This window comes from Balaenoptera ricei, chromosome 8 (assembly GCF_028023285.1).
Source record: "Balaenoptera ricei isolate mBalRic1 chromosome 8, mBalRic1.hap2, whole genome shotgun sequence".
Lineage (NCBI taxonomy): Eukaryota > Metazoa > Chordata > Mammalia > Artiodactyla > Balaenopteridae > Balaenoptera > Balaenoptera ricei.
The window spans coordinates 56,528,638-56,546,849 of NC_082646.1; the positions used below are offsets into that span (position 1 = coordinate 56,528,638).

Below are 18,212 nucleotides of genomic sequence, written 5' to 3' on the forward strand. Positions count from 1 at the left end.
TTGAGTCAGGGTGAAAAAGGAGACTCAGACTCTGATTTCAGAGATTCTCTAGTCTAGCTGGGGTGAGGATCTAATACATAATTAATAAGGGAATATGTCAGATTACAGCTGAGGTTTTGCCTAAACCTGATCCCACAGTTCACAGACCAAAAAGCTGTGTTAATCATAGTCACCTATCATTCTAGCTAAGTACCTTTGAGCAAGTCACTTAGTCTCTCCAAGCAGTTTCCTCAGTGATGGTAAGGGAGTGAAAATAAAATTGCAGGGATGTTGTGAGGATTTAATGAGATAATATTTGTGTGCCACCAATAGTGGTTCTACTATTTCTCCTTATTTTTGCCTCAAATGCTGTTTAGTGTAGCTTGGACTTAAAGTGGCCAAGGATTTCATGAGAAATTCCCCCAAGGGATTTTCAAGGACCAGGATTTCAGAGAAATCCCCCAAACTGGGCACTAACTCAGATGAGCTAGCGATGCAACAGAAAATCCTAGTGGAAATCATTTAAAATTATTCAACCCTTACTAAAATTTCTTAAGGTCACGTCTGAGAGCATCAGGTCCTAAGCAGAATAGAACAATTTTCTCTATTATCCCTTTTAGTGCTAAATACAGACTTATTAAAGGGCTTCCCAGGAGGTCATATGGGGCCAAGGCTCTGCTTTCACATCCCTGGAATTTCAAAGACAGCTTCACCTGTATCTGTTCCTTGCTCAGCAGGAAAGCGCACAGATCCTTGTGTGGGGTCCCCTCTATCCCCCCACTTGTGTCAATTTTGAGCATCTTTCCAAGTCGAAGAAATTTTATGGGAAAATTATATATAAGTATTTCCCTTTAGGGGAGAGGCACAGCTTCCCTTACCAGCTATTTTAATGAACAGGATTGTAAAGTAAGTCCAGACAAATTAAAACGTAGCTGTGATAGGTCTCAGGCTTCATCCAGGTTCATATAGGGATTAACATTTAATGAGAGGAGACTGGAGCAGCTTTTCTCCTCGTGTATACACTTTGGAGCACAATTAACCAATAGCCAAACCATATATTTTTCCCTACCCTTTTCGTCATGTGTCCACCTGCTTCCACATCATAGAAAGGGAACAGGTATGACACGGGCATTGGTGCGAAGGAAGACGTGGGTGAGGGTGTAAGGACTGAGACACTTTAAGGTTACAAGCTATCAGTCGGAGATTGGAGAAGATAAGTTTCTAAGAAGGTTAAGCACAAAGGAGGCTGAGCCTCTGTGTGAATATATTTAACCAAATAAATTTTGTACAATATGGGGCTGGGATAGAGTTGAGCCAACTGACATAACACCTCTGCCGTGAGATTTTTTAAAAATTCATCTGTTCTTTCAACAAATATTTGTTGAAAGCTCACGCTCTGCCAGACCTGGTGCCTGCTGCTGGGAACCAAGATGAATAAAAGCTAGAGCCTGCCATCAGGTGGGCTTCCAGTCTAGAGAGAAGACAGACGTGGATACCAGTGAGGCAGGGCAGAGGTGGGGTGGGGAAGGGGAGGTGCTGGGGGTTGCGGCTTTCCCCAGGAGAAGAACCAGGGTGCTCTTGGGCCTGACCTGGTTGCTCTCCAAGGCCCTGTATAGTTCAGCCAAGAACCTTACAGACTTGGAATGACACTTTAGGACAGTTGGGGATTTTCACCTGATTTTAAGAGGAAGCCGCAGCTACAAATACAGGTGGCTTCTACCTGGGTTTTAACGGTCTTGGCTGATGGTGCCATGCTAGGTAACCAGAGAAAGAGTTTCATACCCAAATTTTGAGGCTGCTGCTAGAAAATATTTTGCTCTTCAGGGAGATGCTTCTCTTCTCGGTGACTCGGAGCTGCACTGATACAGGATGTCGTAGGTCTCCATCAATCAGTTATATACGTAACGCAACATACATAACACAGATTACATAGAGCCGTTCACATTTACCCTTTCTTTCAGTTACCACCACTCACTCATCCTGTAGGGGACCATTATCACTCTCCCTGTTTTGAGGGTGAAGAAGTATGGTCCAGAGAGATTAAGTACTTCTCCCAAGGACTCCGCAAGGACTCAAGGAGACTGGAGAGTCGGAATCTGAATCCATGTCTACTGTATGGGTTGTGTACTCTATAGTACGTCAGAGGGTTCCTCCCAGGCCCCAGCCGTCCAGCATGTAGTCAGAAAGCGCCGATGTTGATCACATGACCGTGGCCTAGCCTTTATCAAATGCTTGCTTCTATCAGGTGTGTTGCATAAGTCAGAATTCACATCTGATCTGACTTCATTCAGTCTGATAACACTTGCCACTACACCCCATTTCCTTTCTTATAAGAATATGTGTGTGCGCAGTTTATCATATCCTGACTATGTGCCAGGCTCCACACTAGAAGCTTCACTTCCATTCATCTTAACCCATTTAATTCAATTAGGTTATGTCCGTCTGCCATGCTAGAACGTCACTCCTTGAGGTCCGGAAAGAGCCGTGTCTGTCATACTCACCATTGGATCCCCCAGTGCCCGCTCACCATTGGATTTGCACCCAGTGAGCGCTCAAGAAATTAAGCAAATGAGCGTGATTCCTCCACCAGCTCTCTGCAGTAGTCAGTGTCGTCCCCAGTTTACAACTGAGCAAACTTGAGACTTAGGAGCTGTGACCCAAATTTCACAAAGTACCATTTACATAAAGGGCACAGGAGCGGTCAAAGCACATTCTTCAGCATCATCCTATTTGGTTTTCACCAGCCACTCTGGGAAGTTATATCAGCTTCAGTGTAAAAGCAGAATCAGAGAAGCAAAAATAAAGCAGTTCCTTTTATTTCAAGGACAAAAAAAAAAAAAAAATTGAGGTATATAAAAAAATAACAATGGGGCCTACAACTTGAGACCAAATGAGGAAGCAGAATCTCAGGTTTCTGCTCCCGTCATGAGGCAGTGGGTCTCCTGCACTCGGGCGGAGAGCCCATCTGCAGAAGAGAACCTCAGCACTGACAGGTTGTGTTACCATCAGTTAGCACCACATAAACATCAAGGTCACCCTGTTCAGGCCCCTTCCATTAAAGTGTGTAAGAGCTCACAACCCAGCTTGTAAAGGACTAATGGAGGGGTGCTCAGCCAGCAGGCAGCTTTAGCTTCGTGCTGGGACAGCATGTCTAGTGTAAACTGGCGGGGAAATGGAGAGTTTGGAGGGACAGCTCCACAGCCTCCAGAGGAGAAAAGTGAGCTCGGGTGTCTGGGAAACTCTGTGTAGAGAATCTCATTGCATCTCACACATAGCCAGGGTCTGACTTGAACGTAACAAGAGATAAACAACAGGGCCAGAAACGAGGGGAGATCTGCTGGAAGAACCAGGAGGTTCCCTCAGAGGAGAGCCTGCCTCTGTCTAGTCTGTGACTCAGTTTCCATATCTGTAAAATGAGCCTGCCTCTGTCTAGTCTGTGACTCAGTTTCCATATCTGTAAAATGGGCCTGCCTCTGTCTAGTCTGTGACTCAGTTTCCATATCTGTAAAATGCTTATCTTGCAGCCTTGCCCTGAGGGTTGTCAAAATGAGGAGAAAGCACCAGATGAACACACGACCTTGTAGAATTCCCCTATGCTCTCTGGGTCTCAGTAGCCTCGCCTCTAAGAAGGATAATAGCCAGGTGTTCGCACAGCATTGTTGTGATAGTTAAATGAGAAATTGTATGTGAAGGGTGCTTTGTAAACTGTAAAACCTGATATAAGTGTTAAGTTATTAAGCCAAAAATGGCTTTTCCATACATTACCTCATTTGATCTAACACCAACCGTGTAAGATTGGTAAAGTGGGAATTATTATCCTCATTTTACAGAAATGGAAATCGAGATTCAATGAATTGCATAACTTGCACCTTGAAGATTACCCAGCCAGTAAGTGACAAAGCCAAGAATAGATGCTAAATCTGTCTGATCCTAAGATTCACGGTTCTTTATTCATTGCATGTAAGCAGAAAGGTGCCGAAGTGAGTAACAGCTGTAGATTACTCGGCTGATCTTAGCAATAAGTTTGGGCTTTGTCTGGGCAATGATCTCCTGTGGGGCAGAGACTATGTCTTATTGACCTCTGTATTCCTAGCACCGGCACAGTTTCTGGCACATAGCAGGCAGGCATGAACTATTACTGGAACAATAAAGGAATCAGTATGAGCTGTATATCAGGGCTGTGTATGCTCTGAAGTGGGTGCTATCACCATCCCCATTTTACGGAGGAAGAAAATGAAGCTCAGAGCAGTTGAGGAGGCTGTCTAAGGTCCCACAACTGGCAGAACCAAGATTTGGAGTCACACCTGATTCCAAGTCTTACGCTCTTTCACACACACTGCCTCAAAGTTAATTAGTAAAGGAATGAACTACCCAGTAGTGAGGACCTGAAGTGAGACCGTCAAGTGCTGGGGAAGCCCTGCCTCTTCTGCTCTCAAGCCCGTGACCTTCAAGTGCCCCGCAGCCCAAAACACCAAGACAGTGAAGTCCAAGTGCCCCGAGGAAGGCTGCCCCACAGCCTGTCCCTCTCCAGGCTCACACCTCGGTGAACAGAAGGGTTGTTTGAAGTTTACTTTCACACCATAAACTGCCACCTGGAAAATGTGCTGAGTAAACCGCCAAAAATGCTAAGCTGATCTTTCCTCCAGGCTCTCAGGTGAAAGTCCCAGCCAGCCCTGAGTGCAGGCCCTGCCTCCGGAGTCACCTGGGTCGATGCCCTTGCAACGCTGTGCAGAAGGGATGGAAATTTCAGACTTAGGACGTAGGGAGACCCAGGGACCCGAGATTGTTATTCTTCATCTTGAGAAAAATCCAGGACATTGTCCATGTGAGCAAGAAGGGAAGGAAACTTGAAGAACATCTTGAGAAAGCCCCCTTCCTGGAGGGCTGATGGGTGTCCTGACACTTTGCTGCACAGCTCCACACTCACTTGGGAAGTTTTCACAAGGGCAACCCACCAGAGATAAGCAGACAGATAGGCCTGGACTGACTCTCAGCCAGGCTGAGCAGGGTGTACCTGAATTGTTTTAAATTCTTAGGCACCTGTAGCCCCAGGCACACATGGATTTATGCATTATCCAGCAAACCTTAATTAAGGGTCTGTTCTGTGCCAAGATCTGTGCTGGGTACCAGGCCTAGAGGTGATCAGAATTCATCCAGCCTCAGGTTGTCCTGAGTCTGACAGTGAGACACGCAGAAATTGAGAAGCAGTCTACCACGTCACGTGGAAAGGCACGGAGCAAGGGAACAACCGCAGAGTGAATTGTGGGAGACTTCTCAGAGGAGGAGGGACACTCCAGCCGAGCCTTAGGGATAGAATATGCTGTGTGACATGGAGGATGTTTATATCATAGACTCCCACAGTCTTAGATGCCATCAGGTCCCCCCTGCAGTTGATGAGGAAACCAACACCCAGAGAGGGCAAGTGACCTTCCCAAGGTCACACAGCATATCCGTGGCTGAGCAGACACAGATCTCGCAAACCTGGTCCTTGGACGCGTAGTCTAAAACTCACTGTCCTGAGAAATCTTTCTTAGTGATCTTGCCATGCCCTTTTCTCTCGTCCACTTCACTGAATGCTCAGCATAGCCCTGATGGGCAGCAGAGGTGCTGTGAGGCAGCGTCACCAGTGAAGTCAAGGAACCTGCCCAGGGTCACACAGCTTCTGCTCCTGAGCCTGGCATAGAACCCAGGTCCCCTGGCTCCAGGTCAGGGCTCTCTGCACACATTTTACAACAGCCTTTCTCTCCCCTGGGGAGCTGAGAAACCCAGTGTGGTACTGCACGCATTAGCTCCCTTTCCAGCTACTTTGCTTGGCGAGATGTCAGGCATAGGAACACACCATAAATGGGAACTATTACTGTTTTCTGTTTGTTTGTTTTTTTTAATTCTTGAACATTTTAGCCATTGCCTTGTAGATTAATATGGAAGTTCTGAGCCTCTGAGATCTAATTTTATTTTCTTTTTCAAAAGTAGTTGGACTGTTAGTAGCTTCCAAGCCAGGAGTATAGCTTGGCAGGGGTAATGTGCAAATGCAGCTTGACCTGGGTGCCAGTCAATTTAATTTGAAAGAAATTAAAGGTGTTGGGATCTTCATTTGAAGAATGTTGGGCCACGAGGCACAGAATCGAGTCAGGGTCTCCGTCACAGCCCTGGCAGAGAGCATCAAGGGCCCCAGTTGTTCAACTGGTTTCCTAAAAAGGAGTTGTGTTTCAGAGCTTTCACAACCTCTGCCTGAGTAACCATGAAGTTGTCGCTGGCCCTGGGCCCAAGGGGCTTGTGGATCAGGTCGCGTGTGTCTTTTGCACCGTCTCACAGACGGGCCTTTGTGAAGGGCTGGGCAACTCCAGTCTGGCTGTGAAGTGCCTCCACCCCCAGCCCAGCTGTTTGCTTTGGATGGGAAAGGCCGTTTAGATGGTGCTTGGAGTTGGGGTGATGAAGCAGCGAGCAGGAGGGCTGAACATAAACCCAGCAGAACACCAGAGGAAACCCCCCTGGGATGCGGGGGGCCCAGCCTCCCCTTTCCTCCCATCTCAATTAGAGTCAAAGCTGCAATGAAGGGCAAGCCCAGGACCCTTCATGCACCCCAGCCAGACCCACAGCCACTTCGCTTGGCTCATCCTCACTTTGTTTTCACACATAACTGGTTTTTAATTAAATTTGACTTCTTCTCGCATCTGTTCAGAAGGGCGGTCCCCTTTGGAAGCGGTAAGCACAAAAACGGGGGCAGGCTGGCCACAGAGAAAAGCAAACAGAGCAGAGCCCTGCAATCCACCCCATTGTGGTGAGGAAAGGGGCTCGGGACAGGCCTCTAGCTGGAGAACTGTTCTTGTCCGAGGGTCCTTGTCCACAGAGATTAGCCTCCTGAGCCTCTGGAATCCTGACTGCTCACAGAGCCGAGGTAGGTAGCCAAGTGTGACCCTTGTTCCCAAGAACGACTGTCTCAATACTTGTTTTTTCTCTCTCCCCCTTCTCCCTCTCCCCACCCAGAGATCTGTGCTGCCGAGTGTGGTGGCCACGGCGTCTGCGTGGGGGGCACCTGCCGCTGCGAGGACGGCTGGATGGGGGCGGCCTGCGACCAGCGCGCCTGCCACCCACGCTGCGCCGAGCACGGGACCTGCCGGGACGGCAAGTGCGAGTGCAGCCCGGGCTGGAACGGCGAGCACTGCACCATCGGTAGGAGGGCCAGGCCCCCGCACCTTCTCCAGGGCTGCGCGGTGCCTTTGTCTGTCGGGCACTTCGGGGCCCCCATCGCATGTGGGAACTGGGCCAAAAGTCCTTTCATCTGACGACATTATGGTTGGCTTTTCCTAGACATCAGTTGGACTCAAACTCACAATTGGACATTTTTAACCTTTTCCCTCCCACCCTGCATCTCCCAGATCTCAGCTAGCTGGTCAGCGTGCCTTGGGTTTAGCCCTTCCCCGGGCCAAATGCAGTATAACTTTGTGTTAGGAGCTGGGGTTCAGGCATGAGGCAGATGGCTCTACCTTAGCAGCTGTGAGCAAGTCCCAAGGCCTCTCGGAGCCTCAGTTTCCTCACCTGTGAAATGGGGATAATAATGCACGTAAGGAGTTTAGCACAGGCTGGTCGTACAGTACTCCATACACGTAGCCATTAAATCAAGTTTATAGTCTGGTTGGGAGGTCTTGGGCTTAGCACTGAACACCCTCAGTAGCCTCCTAGGCTGGAGCTCCCGAAGAGGCCTGGGATCCTGGGGAAAGCTTCCCGTAGGCCCCAGGCCACATCTGCATCCCATTAGGCCTGGGGTCCCCCCCTCCCCTGTCCTCGGCTTCCGTCCCGTCTGCATTTGTCTCCTTTCCCCTCTCCTGGTGGCTCCTTGGCACCAGCCCCTGCTGAAGCAGCACTGTTGGCGGCAGCTTTCAAAACAAGCTGATCACCCTGTTCCCTTCTTTCTGCCTTTCCTGCTGGTTTTGTTGATTTTAAACACAGCCAGACGTTTGCTTGGTTTATTATCCTGGAATGAACACTCACCAAAAGGTCTTTATTGAATCAACTGGTTTGTGTATGTGTGTTTTAACTTCTTCCCCTTCCATTTTTTTCAAGGAAGGGTCTGTGATCAAATGACAAGCACATGGCTCTAGGAGACAGGATTCCGGGTGCCTCTCCAGCCCTGACAGTCACCTCTTGATTACAGAAACTGGGAGGCAAGCCCCAAAGATTATGAGGGACACGGGAATTTTGAGCAAATGGAGCTACCTCTTATTTCATATTGTTTTAGGCCGCATTCCTTTTGTTTTGTAGCCTGAAATTGGTTTTTATTCACCATCCCTGCCTCCACACCATTGCCCTTTTTATCCATGGTAGTGGAATACCTTATACTTACTAATATTAATAATAATGGGTTCTGATTTTTGAGTATTTACAGTGCGGCAAGCACTGTGCTAAAGGCTTTAGCTGCATTCTTCCCCACTGCCATCCGTCACCCTGTGGAGGCACGCGTATTACCCCCTCCTTTTCAAGGTCCTGAGGCCCAAGGTCACTGAACTGTTAAGAAGTAGGACTGGAAGTTGAGGCTTGGTTTTCTGAGCCTTGGGGAGGAGCTCCTCGCCAGCTGCTTGCTCTGCAGTCCTTGCAGGACAAAGCCCAGGTTTTCTGCAGAGGCCTCTGGCTCTCATCCTTCCCAGAGCCTGGGCCTTCTTATTCCGGTTGGTCTCAGAGTCCCACAGCTAGCTGGCCAGCCACACTCTTACGTAAGAGTCCAGAGCCGCTCCAGAGCCGCCGGCAGCCCACCCTGCTTTTCCATAGCAGAACGTGCCGCGCTGTCTCACTGCGCGCCTCTGGGTGGCTTCTTTCTGTCAATGTCATCCTATCCCACGACCGCCCTGGACACCTCTTCAAGAAAAGCAGCCCTAGTCACCAGAGGGACCCACCTGCTTCTTTCAACTCTGCCCTTCCTTCACCTTCACTTTTCTGCATGACTAAGGACAAGCTGACCTTTTAGCCTCCCAGCCCAGAAGGGGACCCATCCCTAGTAAAACCAAAATCAGAGCCCAGAGAGAGTGCATTCTGTTTTCTATCACTTGCTTATAGAGTCCTCAGCTCACCTTACCACATTCCAAAAAGTTTATGGATGTCAGACTTTTATAAGATTAAAGCATCTCGTCTGAGTCAAATGACGAGGGATTTACGGAAATTCTCCCTGCGTCCAGTCACAGATGATTCATGGCAGGGCTTGCGGGCAGGCTGTGTTCCAGCCAGTGTCTCGTGGATGTTCATCAGCCTAGCTTGAAGAACATCTCTTTGTTTTGATGCCAAGAAGTCAAACCAGCCCCTCCCACCTCCCCTGCACACCCTGTTGTCACTCTTTAAGAGCAAATTCCTCCTTGGGATTGCAGATGCTTTTTCCCCTCCAGATAAGAAATACACCAAGGTAAATGTGCACGATTCAAGAGGGAGGTTGACAGTCATAAATACCAGAAAAATGTCACGGGACATTGAAGAAGTAAAGGACTAGTCATAGTGGCTCAGATGAAAGGACTTTGGCTCGGAATTCTATTACCTTTCATTGTGTGGTGAGCGTTTCCTTTGACCCTGTCTAATCTCCCTGCATGGCAACTTGCCCTCTGTGCGTCTCTGCCTGTGGCCAGCTGCATCCCCGCTAGAAACCCAACACCCTAGTGCCGAAGGAACACTTCAGTAACCTTGCTGGATGGAAGGGAAGGAGTATGAGATACAAACGAGGGAAACAATGGCGGTGCCTTCTTTTTTCTTTTCAGAATAGATATGAGAAGGAGAAACCCCTTTTTAATCTTTGATGGTAACAAGAAGCACTTTCTTATGTTCCAGGGAACTTCACTCCCTGTGAGGATCATTTAGGAAAAGCAAAAACTGCTGGTGTGAAATGTTAGAAATTCAAAGTGTTAAATTTTCTCTTGTTATCAGATTTCATCATTATACGATGGGTCATAGCACAGCTAGCTCATATTTTGCAGTGTGGTTTTGTCCCATACCAGAGAAAAGGCCAGGATCCACGATGCTGATTCAGAGACCTCCATGCAGTGGGATCCAAAGAGAGGAAGGCCTGTTCATTTGCACACTGCTGCCCTCCATAAACAGGAAAGAATGGCTTGATTCCCTAACAGCTGGCATAAAAGAGTAAGACAAGTCTGGGCTCCTTATGGTCAAGTCCCCAGCTTAAAAACCTTCTTACCCCAGTGACATTTCCCAGAGCAGATTATGTAGGAGGAATTAAATATCTCCTTTTGGAGGCTTGGGTCCACCTTTTCTCTTATGGAAGCTACCTGGTTTTTCTCAAAACAGATTGGTTTCAGAATGAAAGGATATTTGGCAGTGGCATCCTCTTTAATGACAATATTTTTGTCAAAAAGCAAGACTATTTCAAATCTTAATTACTTATGTTAGGAATTATCTGTCTCTTTGCAACTTCAAGAAAAGTCTTGGTGACAGCACCATGGGTAGACCACATGGTCGCTGGGGGCTTCAGTTTCTCCCTCTGTGAATCACAGAGTGGGGTAGCTGGAGGAGGCCTGCAGGGGTGATGGAATTCCGGCCCCTCCTCCACTGCCCACAGACTGCACACCCATCACCTGCTTCTAAAACTATCCCACAAATAAAAAAGGATTTTTTTCATTTTCACTCTTACTTACTTACTAGTAATACATCCACTTGTGTATACGGAACCCAGTTTCCCTAGTCTAGAAGTTAAGGTAAGATGGATTGATTAGGATCCATTTCTCAAGTATATGGTCAACATAGAGTCATCAAAAACGTATTTTTGGACGTCTTTTCCAGGAATTTTATGAGTCTCTTAAGTCTGGGGCTTGACCTCCAATTTCTTTAGAGAAAGCTGAAAGTCATAGCTAAATTTAAGAAGGTGTTTAATTTTTCCTATTTCTTTGAAAACACCAACATTTTGGATCACTTCTATGATAGTTATTTTGTTCACTTCACTGCCCCTTGTCTATGAAGTCCCAAAACACATGTGGGAAATGCTAGCTTCTGATTACATTTGTAAAATTCCAACCTTGACCCCAAAGCTGTGATTGTTCAAGATGCCAGATATGCAGAACTATTTTTACTAGGTTTCAGGAGAACTGTCCAATCATATAAATCTTGATTCTTAAACAAATCCTCCTCTGGGAGTAAAGATCAAAATAATACTCTGATGATGCAATTACTAGAGCAAGCAAAGCCAGACTTCACGATGCAGAGAAATTATAAAGAAAGGCCACACAATCTTCTGGAGTTCTTTGTCCACTTTTGAACGGTAGCTCTAGAGTTTCTTTTTTGTAATCAGACAATCCTTAACCAAGAGCTCACAAGCATTCACAGGGTATCGGGCGCCTGTGAGATAATCCAATGTTTATCCCTCCTCAGAGGCTTTCTCTTACATCATGACCCATGAGTTGTAGGACAAATGCTGACAAGGAGAAAGAGAAAACGGACAGGGATCTACCCCATGTTATCAGAGCAAGAACTTGATTAGTTGATGGTCCTGGGAGCTTTCAGCCCACACGTGGTAGGAGTGGGAAACTGGAGACCAGTGAGTGGGCTTCGTGAGCCCCTCTCAGGGTGGGTGCCATTGGCCACTTATTCCTCATTGGTCCTTCGTCCAAAGAGAGAAGAGCATTAATGTATCCAGGAACTTAACAAGAACATCTCTTTGATGATCTGTCATCCATCTGAAAGAAGTTCAGATGACTATAGCCACCCCAATCATCACCTGCCATAATGATCCTTGTTTCACCTGACCTAATGGGTACCAATGATACAACTATTAGAGTCAACTGAGGCTCCTGAAGAATAAGCTTCTTGCCGTGTTCTTCACAACCTTTGATGGGGGCCCCTGAAGCTTCTTGGGATTATCTTAAGAGAAATTTCCAGAAACTTCTATCGGTACAGGCAAGTGGAGGAAAGAAGCTTTCATGTTGGAGGTCATAGAAACGCTAAAGAGATCTAAGACCTCACAGGCTGCCCTTGTGCTAAGGCTCAGAGCTTGTCTTACAAATAGCTGTGTGCCTCCACTATCTCCACTTTCTTGCATAGTGACAGGAATATAGAAGCAGCGTGAGAAACATGTCCAATGTTGAAAAAACAAGCGTGGTCCAAGAGGAAAATGACTCTGCTTCCATCGTCTTCATCCTGAAATCTGGAGGAGAAAGATGAAGGAATTTGGGGAAGCCCTGAATCCACCATCCATAATGCAAGCTTAGGGACTTTGTGTCATCTTTTCTTAAAGTTAGTGCTTTAAAATCACGATGAAATTTTACTCGAACTTGACTCAAGGGCATATGTGCCAAGCTTTTCAAACAGTGAAAGAAACAGCAGTGTGGACTTCTGCATATGCCTTTTATAAGTAAATGGCATTGGACTTCAAAGACCCAGTTACTGCTTTCATTTTCAATAGAGGCAAGGAAGCTCTATTCCATTCCCAGAAAGCTCTTGGTCTTGGTATTGACTGGTTATTATCAGCTTTTTTCACAGTGTGGCCTGAGGTCACTGTGTGGGGAAGGAATCCCGGGATTTGTGGAATCCACTGTTGTCCCCTGAAGCCCACAACACCGATTACGACCCGAGTGTGCCTCCGTCACTTCCCCTGGCTGCTGTTCCTGCCTGTGGTCTGAGAAATTAGTAAGCATTTTTTTTAAGGTACTAAACACATATTTAATAGAGATCTTTATTGCTAAATAGTTCTTATAGCAATAGAAGAGAGAGAGAGCTCTCTGAGGTCAGCCCCTGGGTTTGGGGAGATTAGCCTATATAGTGGATATAATCTCTACTCATCATCAGAGCCGTGATATCACTGTGAAGTCTGGAGACATTTTTCTGGTCGGAGAACTCCCTCCAAGTGGATACTGCGCAGTGGTATGGTCATTTGAATCCCAGTGATGGCGTCTCATCCAGCCGAGTCATCCTTGCCAACCCTGTGAGAGAAATCTAGGCTCACTCCATCTCCTCTGTAGCTGGGTTCAGTGTTATTACCAGAACCTGGGATTATGACCCTCCACAAAACTCTGCAGATCGGAAAGCTAAGAACACCAGCTGAGCCAGGAGATCCTGTGTGTTGTGCTTCTCCGATGGCGTATCCTGGGAGACGATGTCTAAGAAATTTTAGAACACTTTGCAAAATTAGATGAATGAGCTTGACTAAGACGCAAGTGACAGATGAACCAAGAATCGAGAAAGTCTTCGCCTTCACCAGAGATGTTTCCTAGGTTGTTCTTCATGTGGGCCGACCCTGTTTTTCACTGTCTGTCATTCCACAGCTTTGTTTGTTCAGTCCTGCTTCATACACCACTCCCCTTCGCTTTCCCTTCTTACAGCCTGTTAGCTCATGGACTGTGCAGCATCTGTAAGAATGAAGGGGAAGCGTGCAGACCCAGTGAAAACTCCTCTTCCCAAGTTTCCACTTGGCTCTGCAGCCTCCGGGAGCATATCTCATCTTGAAGCACAGACCACATGGATGCCTGAACTAAGAACATACCCTCTCATCCACCAGTCGTAGGAGGCAAATATATATTGATGAACAGCCACAGTGTCTGTCCTATCCAGAGGATTGAAAACATAAAATTTATATTTCTTTTATGGAGAGAGTAAGAATGTTCTTACAGTTTATAGAACCCTAGGGCTTCCAGATAAGGCCTCACCATTGCAGTTGAGCCCTCTCTTATGGACTTTTGATTCACGTGTGAAATCGAGCTAAGGGTGGGGACCAGCCCGGCTGAAAGCATCAGCCCTTCAGGAAATGGCCATCTCGCCAGCCTTTGTGGGAACACATGTGGGGGAGGTATAGAGAAGGAGGTGCTAGGGAGGCTCCTCCAATGGCTGTGACCGCAGCCCAATAGGGAAGGTGAAATGCTGTGACTGATTTATGCTGGGAATGAAGAGGTCTGCCCTGCCCCAAGCACACAGCCAGGCACCCATCCTCACAAATGAGCAAAACCTTAGATTGCCAAATAATTCAGTGCTTGGATATAACCCCCCAGTGGTGATCTGTGATGGTAACAATGATGTATGCGTTGGAAACCAGAGCATACATCATTCTACCTTTTAAGTTAATCAGCATTGAGAAGGAGTCAGGTTTTCTGTTCTTTTTCTTGTCTTTCACAGCAACATCCATTGACCTGCACCTCACATTCTGTGTAAGATGCAAAGGAGAGATGCATCTTACTTAGAACACCACGCATTCTGCATTCAAGTCTATGTGGGCACATGTGTCCATGGAAAATACAAGAATGGCAAACAGATAAGCTAGCAGTATATTTGACCAAAGACACAACCTAGTGTCTTCCCTGGTGTATATCAGGGGTGACTCACATTTTGCCTATTTCCGAATTCCAACCTCCTGGGGTCACCTCTGCCCATGCAGGGTGCCCTCACTCTTGTCCCGCTGCGTCCCCTGGAGGGAAGGTGGATGCTGCTTTGGGTAGACAAAGGGGCAAGGTCTAGTTTTCCGTAAAGCTGATGGAGCAGGACTGTAGCCACTTTTGCAGCTTCCCATCCTCCTTCTTCTGCTGTTTTCCTTATCCATATGTCTTCTTATTTATATGATCACATTTCCAAACGCCTGGATCACAGAGTGAGTTGACGTTCCTTTTGGCCCTTCCTGGAGAATGTGCTTGCTCTCCCTCCTTCTCTCTCGTGTTGTCCTGTCTTTGGTTTTATTTTCCCCACCCTGGCAGGTCCGTCCCAAATGTGGGGTGCAGCCCCCTTTGTCTCCTTAGCACCTGGCATGGTTATGTGACAGGCAGTATTGCACTTTTTCGATCCTACCTTAAATGTGCTGTCTTTTATTTCCCAAGCGCACTATCTGGATAGGGTAGTTAAAGGTATGGTCTTCCTTCCTCTATTTTCCTATTGTCTTTGTGTGTGTGCTTGTGTATGAGCATAACAGACAGAAGAAATGCATATCTAGAAATGTATATATACCCCATAAGCAAGGTGTCTCGATGCTGCCACGTCCCATGCTTTGTCACAGCAGCCACTGCCCAGAGGGCAGAGGGGTTTTGGTCCCAAGATGGTTGATATACCTGGAGTGTCATTCTCCCCTGCCCCAGGTGCTCAGTCTGTTTTGTGACATTACCACTGTGCTGTGTTGTCCTTCTCTCCCCATACACACATACACCCCCTCACACTTTCTACCCCATCTCATGTCACCCTGCCCATCCCTTATGGCCCCTGGTCCATCAGAATGAAGATGCTGGGAACCAGGGTGGGTGGCCTGAGACAGGAAGAGACCCCAGAGCAAACTAAGAAATCTTAAGAACTCCATTCCCACTAGTACTAGTACTGTGTGCTAGATACTGTGCCAGGCTCTGGAGAAATGGGGGAAAACAGAGCCCTGACCTCAGGGAGTGAATGGTCTGTTTGTTTGGATTTCTTTTTCCTTTTCAGAGAAGGCCTGACTTTGGTAAGTTTTATCGTTGACGAGTGTTCCCTACAGGCCAAGTAATTCCTTCCGTTTTAAGCGTTTACATTAAGTAGATGGTACCCAATTTTCCAAAGAGGCCTCATTGCTCTAGGAATAAGTCTCAGAATGATCAGATATGTGTGCTCCAGAAAGGCTCCAAGCTTCCGGAGGAGAAATACCATGCCATCTTCAGCTTTTTATCCTCAAGCCCTCACACAGCACCGGGCACCAAATATGTGCTCATTGGTTACGGAAACATACTCTGAAGTCAAACTGCCTGAGTTTGAATCCAAACTCCAATACTTAATGAACTGGATGACCTTGGGCATGTTTCTTAACCTCTCTTCCCTTCAGAGTCTTTATAAAATGAGGATAACAGGACGTGCCTGGTGGGGTTGGCGTGAGGATTGATTAAAGTAATGAATGTAAAGTGCTTAGCACGTGGGCACGAATGATGCTCAATAAATATTAGCTGTGCTGTTTTATCATCATATTCTTAGCCTCACCCGTAATTTGGAGAAGGACTTCATTAACCAGACTAATTTTTGAAATCGTAAAGAAAAAGGTTAAATTGGCTTTTAATAAGAGTTAGCAACTGCTGTTTAAAAAGTGATGGAAAGGATTTTAGGGAAACATAAATGACTAAATGCTTTTCAACTGGAATATCTTTGCCAAATACAGCAAAGGTGGTACTAGGGCCCATCCAATGGTGTTGAGAAGCAAGGTTCCTCGGATTTCACGTACTGGCCTTCAACCAAGAATAAAATTATTCCAGCAAGAAAGAGTAGCACCTCTGAGCCTCTTTAAAATAGGCATTTCACACATAATCATTATCAGAGGAATCCTCAGTATGGATTAAGTTTAATAGCTGGTGGATTTTTTTTCCTACGTTGTGAAGTTTTTCCATATCCATGAGTCTTGAGGGAGTTCTGTGAATTTTTTCAAGTGAATAGTTATACTCATTTGATTGGAAAAGGAAATTAAAGTTGAAGAAGCTGAGTGGCCCATTCTGGATCACACTCCTAGTAAGTGGCAGAACCAGGATTTTGTATTTCCTGGCCTAATCCGTATGTCCAGTATTCTTTCATCTGTCACGGTAAGTCACCAAGAATGTCCCATTAATTTCCAAAATTCTTCCCCAAACTGTCTTCCAAACTGGCAGCCTCACCAGGAAGTGACCCATATTCTCTCGAACCACCCGTTCTGATCTTTAGTTCAGAAAATATATCACCAAACCTTGAGCTGGATTAGGTCAGTGAATAATAACTTGCTTTAAAAGACAAATGTTTCTTGCCAAAATCTAGGTCTGGACCAAGCCCCCATCTGGCTGGCTTTCTGGTATAATGGGTACTAGTAACTCCCCCAAAAAAGAATTCAGAGACCAATATAATGCAAACCCCAGACTTTTCAGAGTAGAGTATTTTGCAGTTCAGAGACAAACCAGCTTTTGTTCTTTGCTTTCCACTTGCATTGGAAGACACTGAGGAAACAACAGTCACTCAACAAGTATGTTGAACTCCTCCTAAGTGCCAGGAAATGTGGATGCCACACAATGGAAGTGGTCCCAGCCTAGCAGAGAAGGCACTAAAACAAATAATTCCAACAAAGTATGATGACGATTGTGATAGAGAAAGTCCCATGGCCACTTAGCAAGAAGAGCTCTCCCCAACTTAGGCAGGGCCTCATAGACCAAGACCGTGGGCCGTAACAAGCATATGAGAGGCCACTGAAAGCTTTTAAAAAAGCAGGATAATGACTTGATGACATTTGTGATTTGGAAGGATCGATCTGGCCATATTGTGGAAAAGAGTTGAAAAGGAACACCTGGGGGCAAAGAGACCAGTTAGGAGACTGTTGCTGTCATCTAGGAGGGAAGAAATGGTGACCTTGTCTAGGGAAGTGACTGTAGGGATGAAAAAGTACAAGAAAACCAGAAAGAGAAACATAAATGGGACATTTGTTGTGTTAGGTGTGTTGCATAGCTGCTTTACCACTTAGGTAAAAAATAAATACCTTCAAGGATTCTGAAAGTCTTCTAGCTTCAAGGGAGGCTTCTTCCTAGGCTTAAGCAGGAGGTTGAAGATAAAGCGGTCCCCTGTCATTTAAAGGGCATCGTTTCTTTTCAAAAGCTTATTAGCCCTTCTCTAAACCTTAAAAGTACATTATTTTGGCTCTGGCAAATGCCTGGTATGAGTCGTTCCAGAGGGGATTGTTAATGTCACTTGGGCTCTCTGAATTATTGATGAATTTCAGGGTTGTGGAATTAATGAGCTTCAGCAATGGGTAAAGATGGGCATATTGCTTTAAGAAAGTCAGCAAGTACCCCGGAGGAGGCTTCCTCATACTGGCTAATGGGGGTGTGATGATCCCAGATGCAAATTCCTGCTTGAGAGCAAACCTCATTCAAGCCACAGGTACTACAGTTCTCTCTGAAACCCTGAAACTGGTAGGACAGTGCAGACCCTCGGGATAGAACCTGGTCCATTTGAAGAAACTGCTGAGAGAGTGCTCTGTGATTTCACATGTAGAGCTTACCCTCCCCAGGAACACGGGCTCCTCTGGCAGTTTAAGAGCAGCACAGAATGGGTTGCACCAGGCACTGTGTGCTAAGAGGAGCTTCCCACAGAGGGTTTTGTGGAATGGAATATTCTGCATGATTGTAAATGGTTGTGGGTAGGGGAGGAATAGTTCTGAGGAAAGCGTTCTGATACTCAAATAAGCAGGTTTCTTTATTATAAGACTTCCCAGAGCCTTTAGTGTATTAATATTTAGTGTGACTTTCTAGGATAAGAATATAGGATATATTGTTTTCCAGACTTACAGAAGTTTGTATTTGAGGACC

At 46.3% G+C, this 18,212-nt stretch overlaps 1 protein-coding gene across 4 annotated transcripts in view; it reads left to right on the forward strand.

The window, feature by feature from the left end:
• TENM4 (teneurin transmembrane protein 4) overlaps positions 1-18,212 on the forward strand; it is a 744,874-nt gene that overhangs the window by 613,236 nt on the left and 113,426 nt on the right. For all 4 annotated transcript variants that reach the window (XM_059930706.1, XM_059930709.1, XM_059930707.1 and 1 more), the window contains one exon: positions 6,967-7,152. In XM_059930706.1, the coding sequence (XP_059786689.1) occupies positions 6,967-7,152 (186 nt within the window). The remainder of the gene's footprint in view (positions 1-6,966; positions 7,153-18,212) is intronic.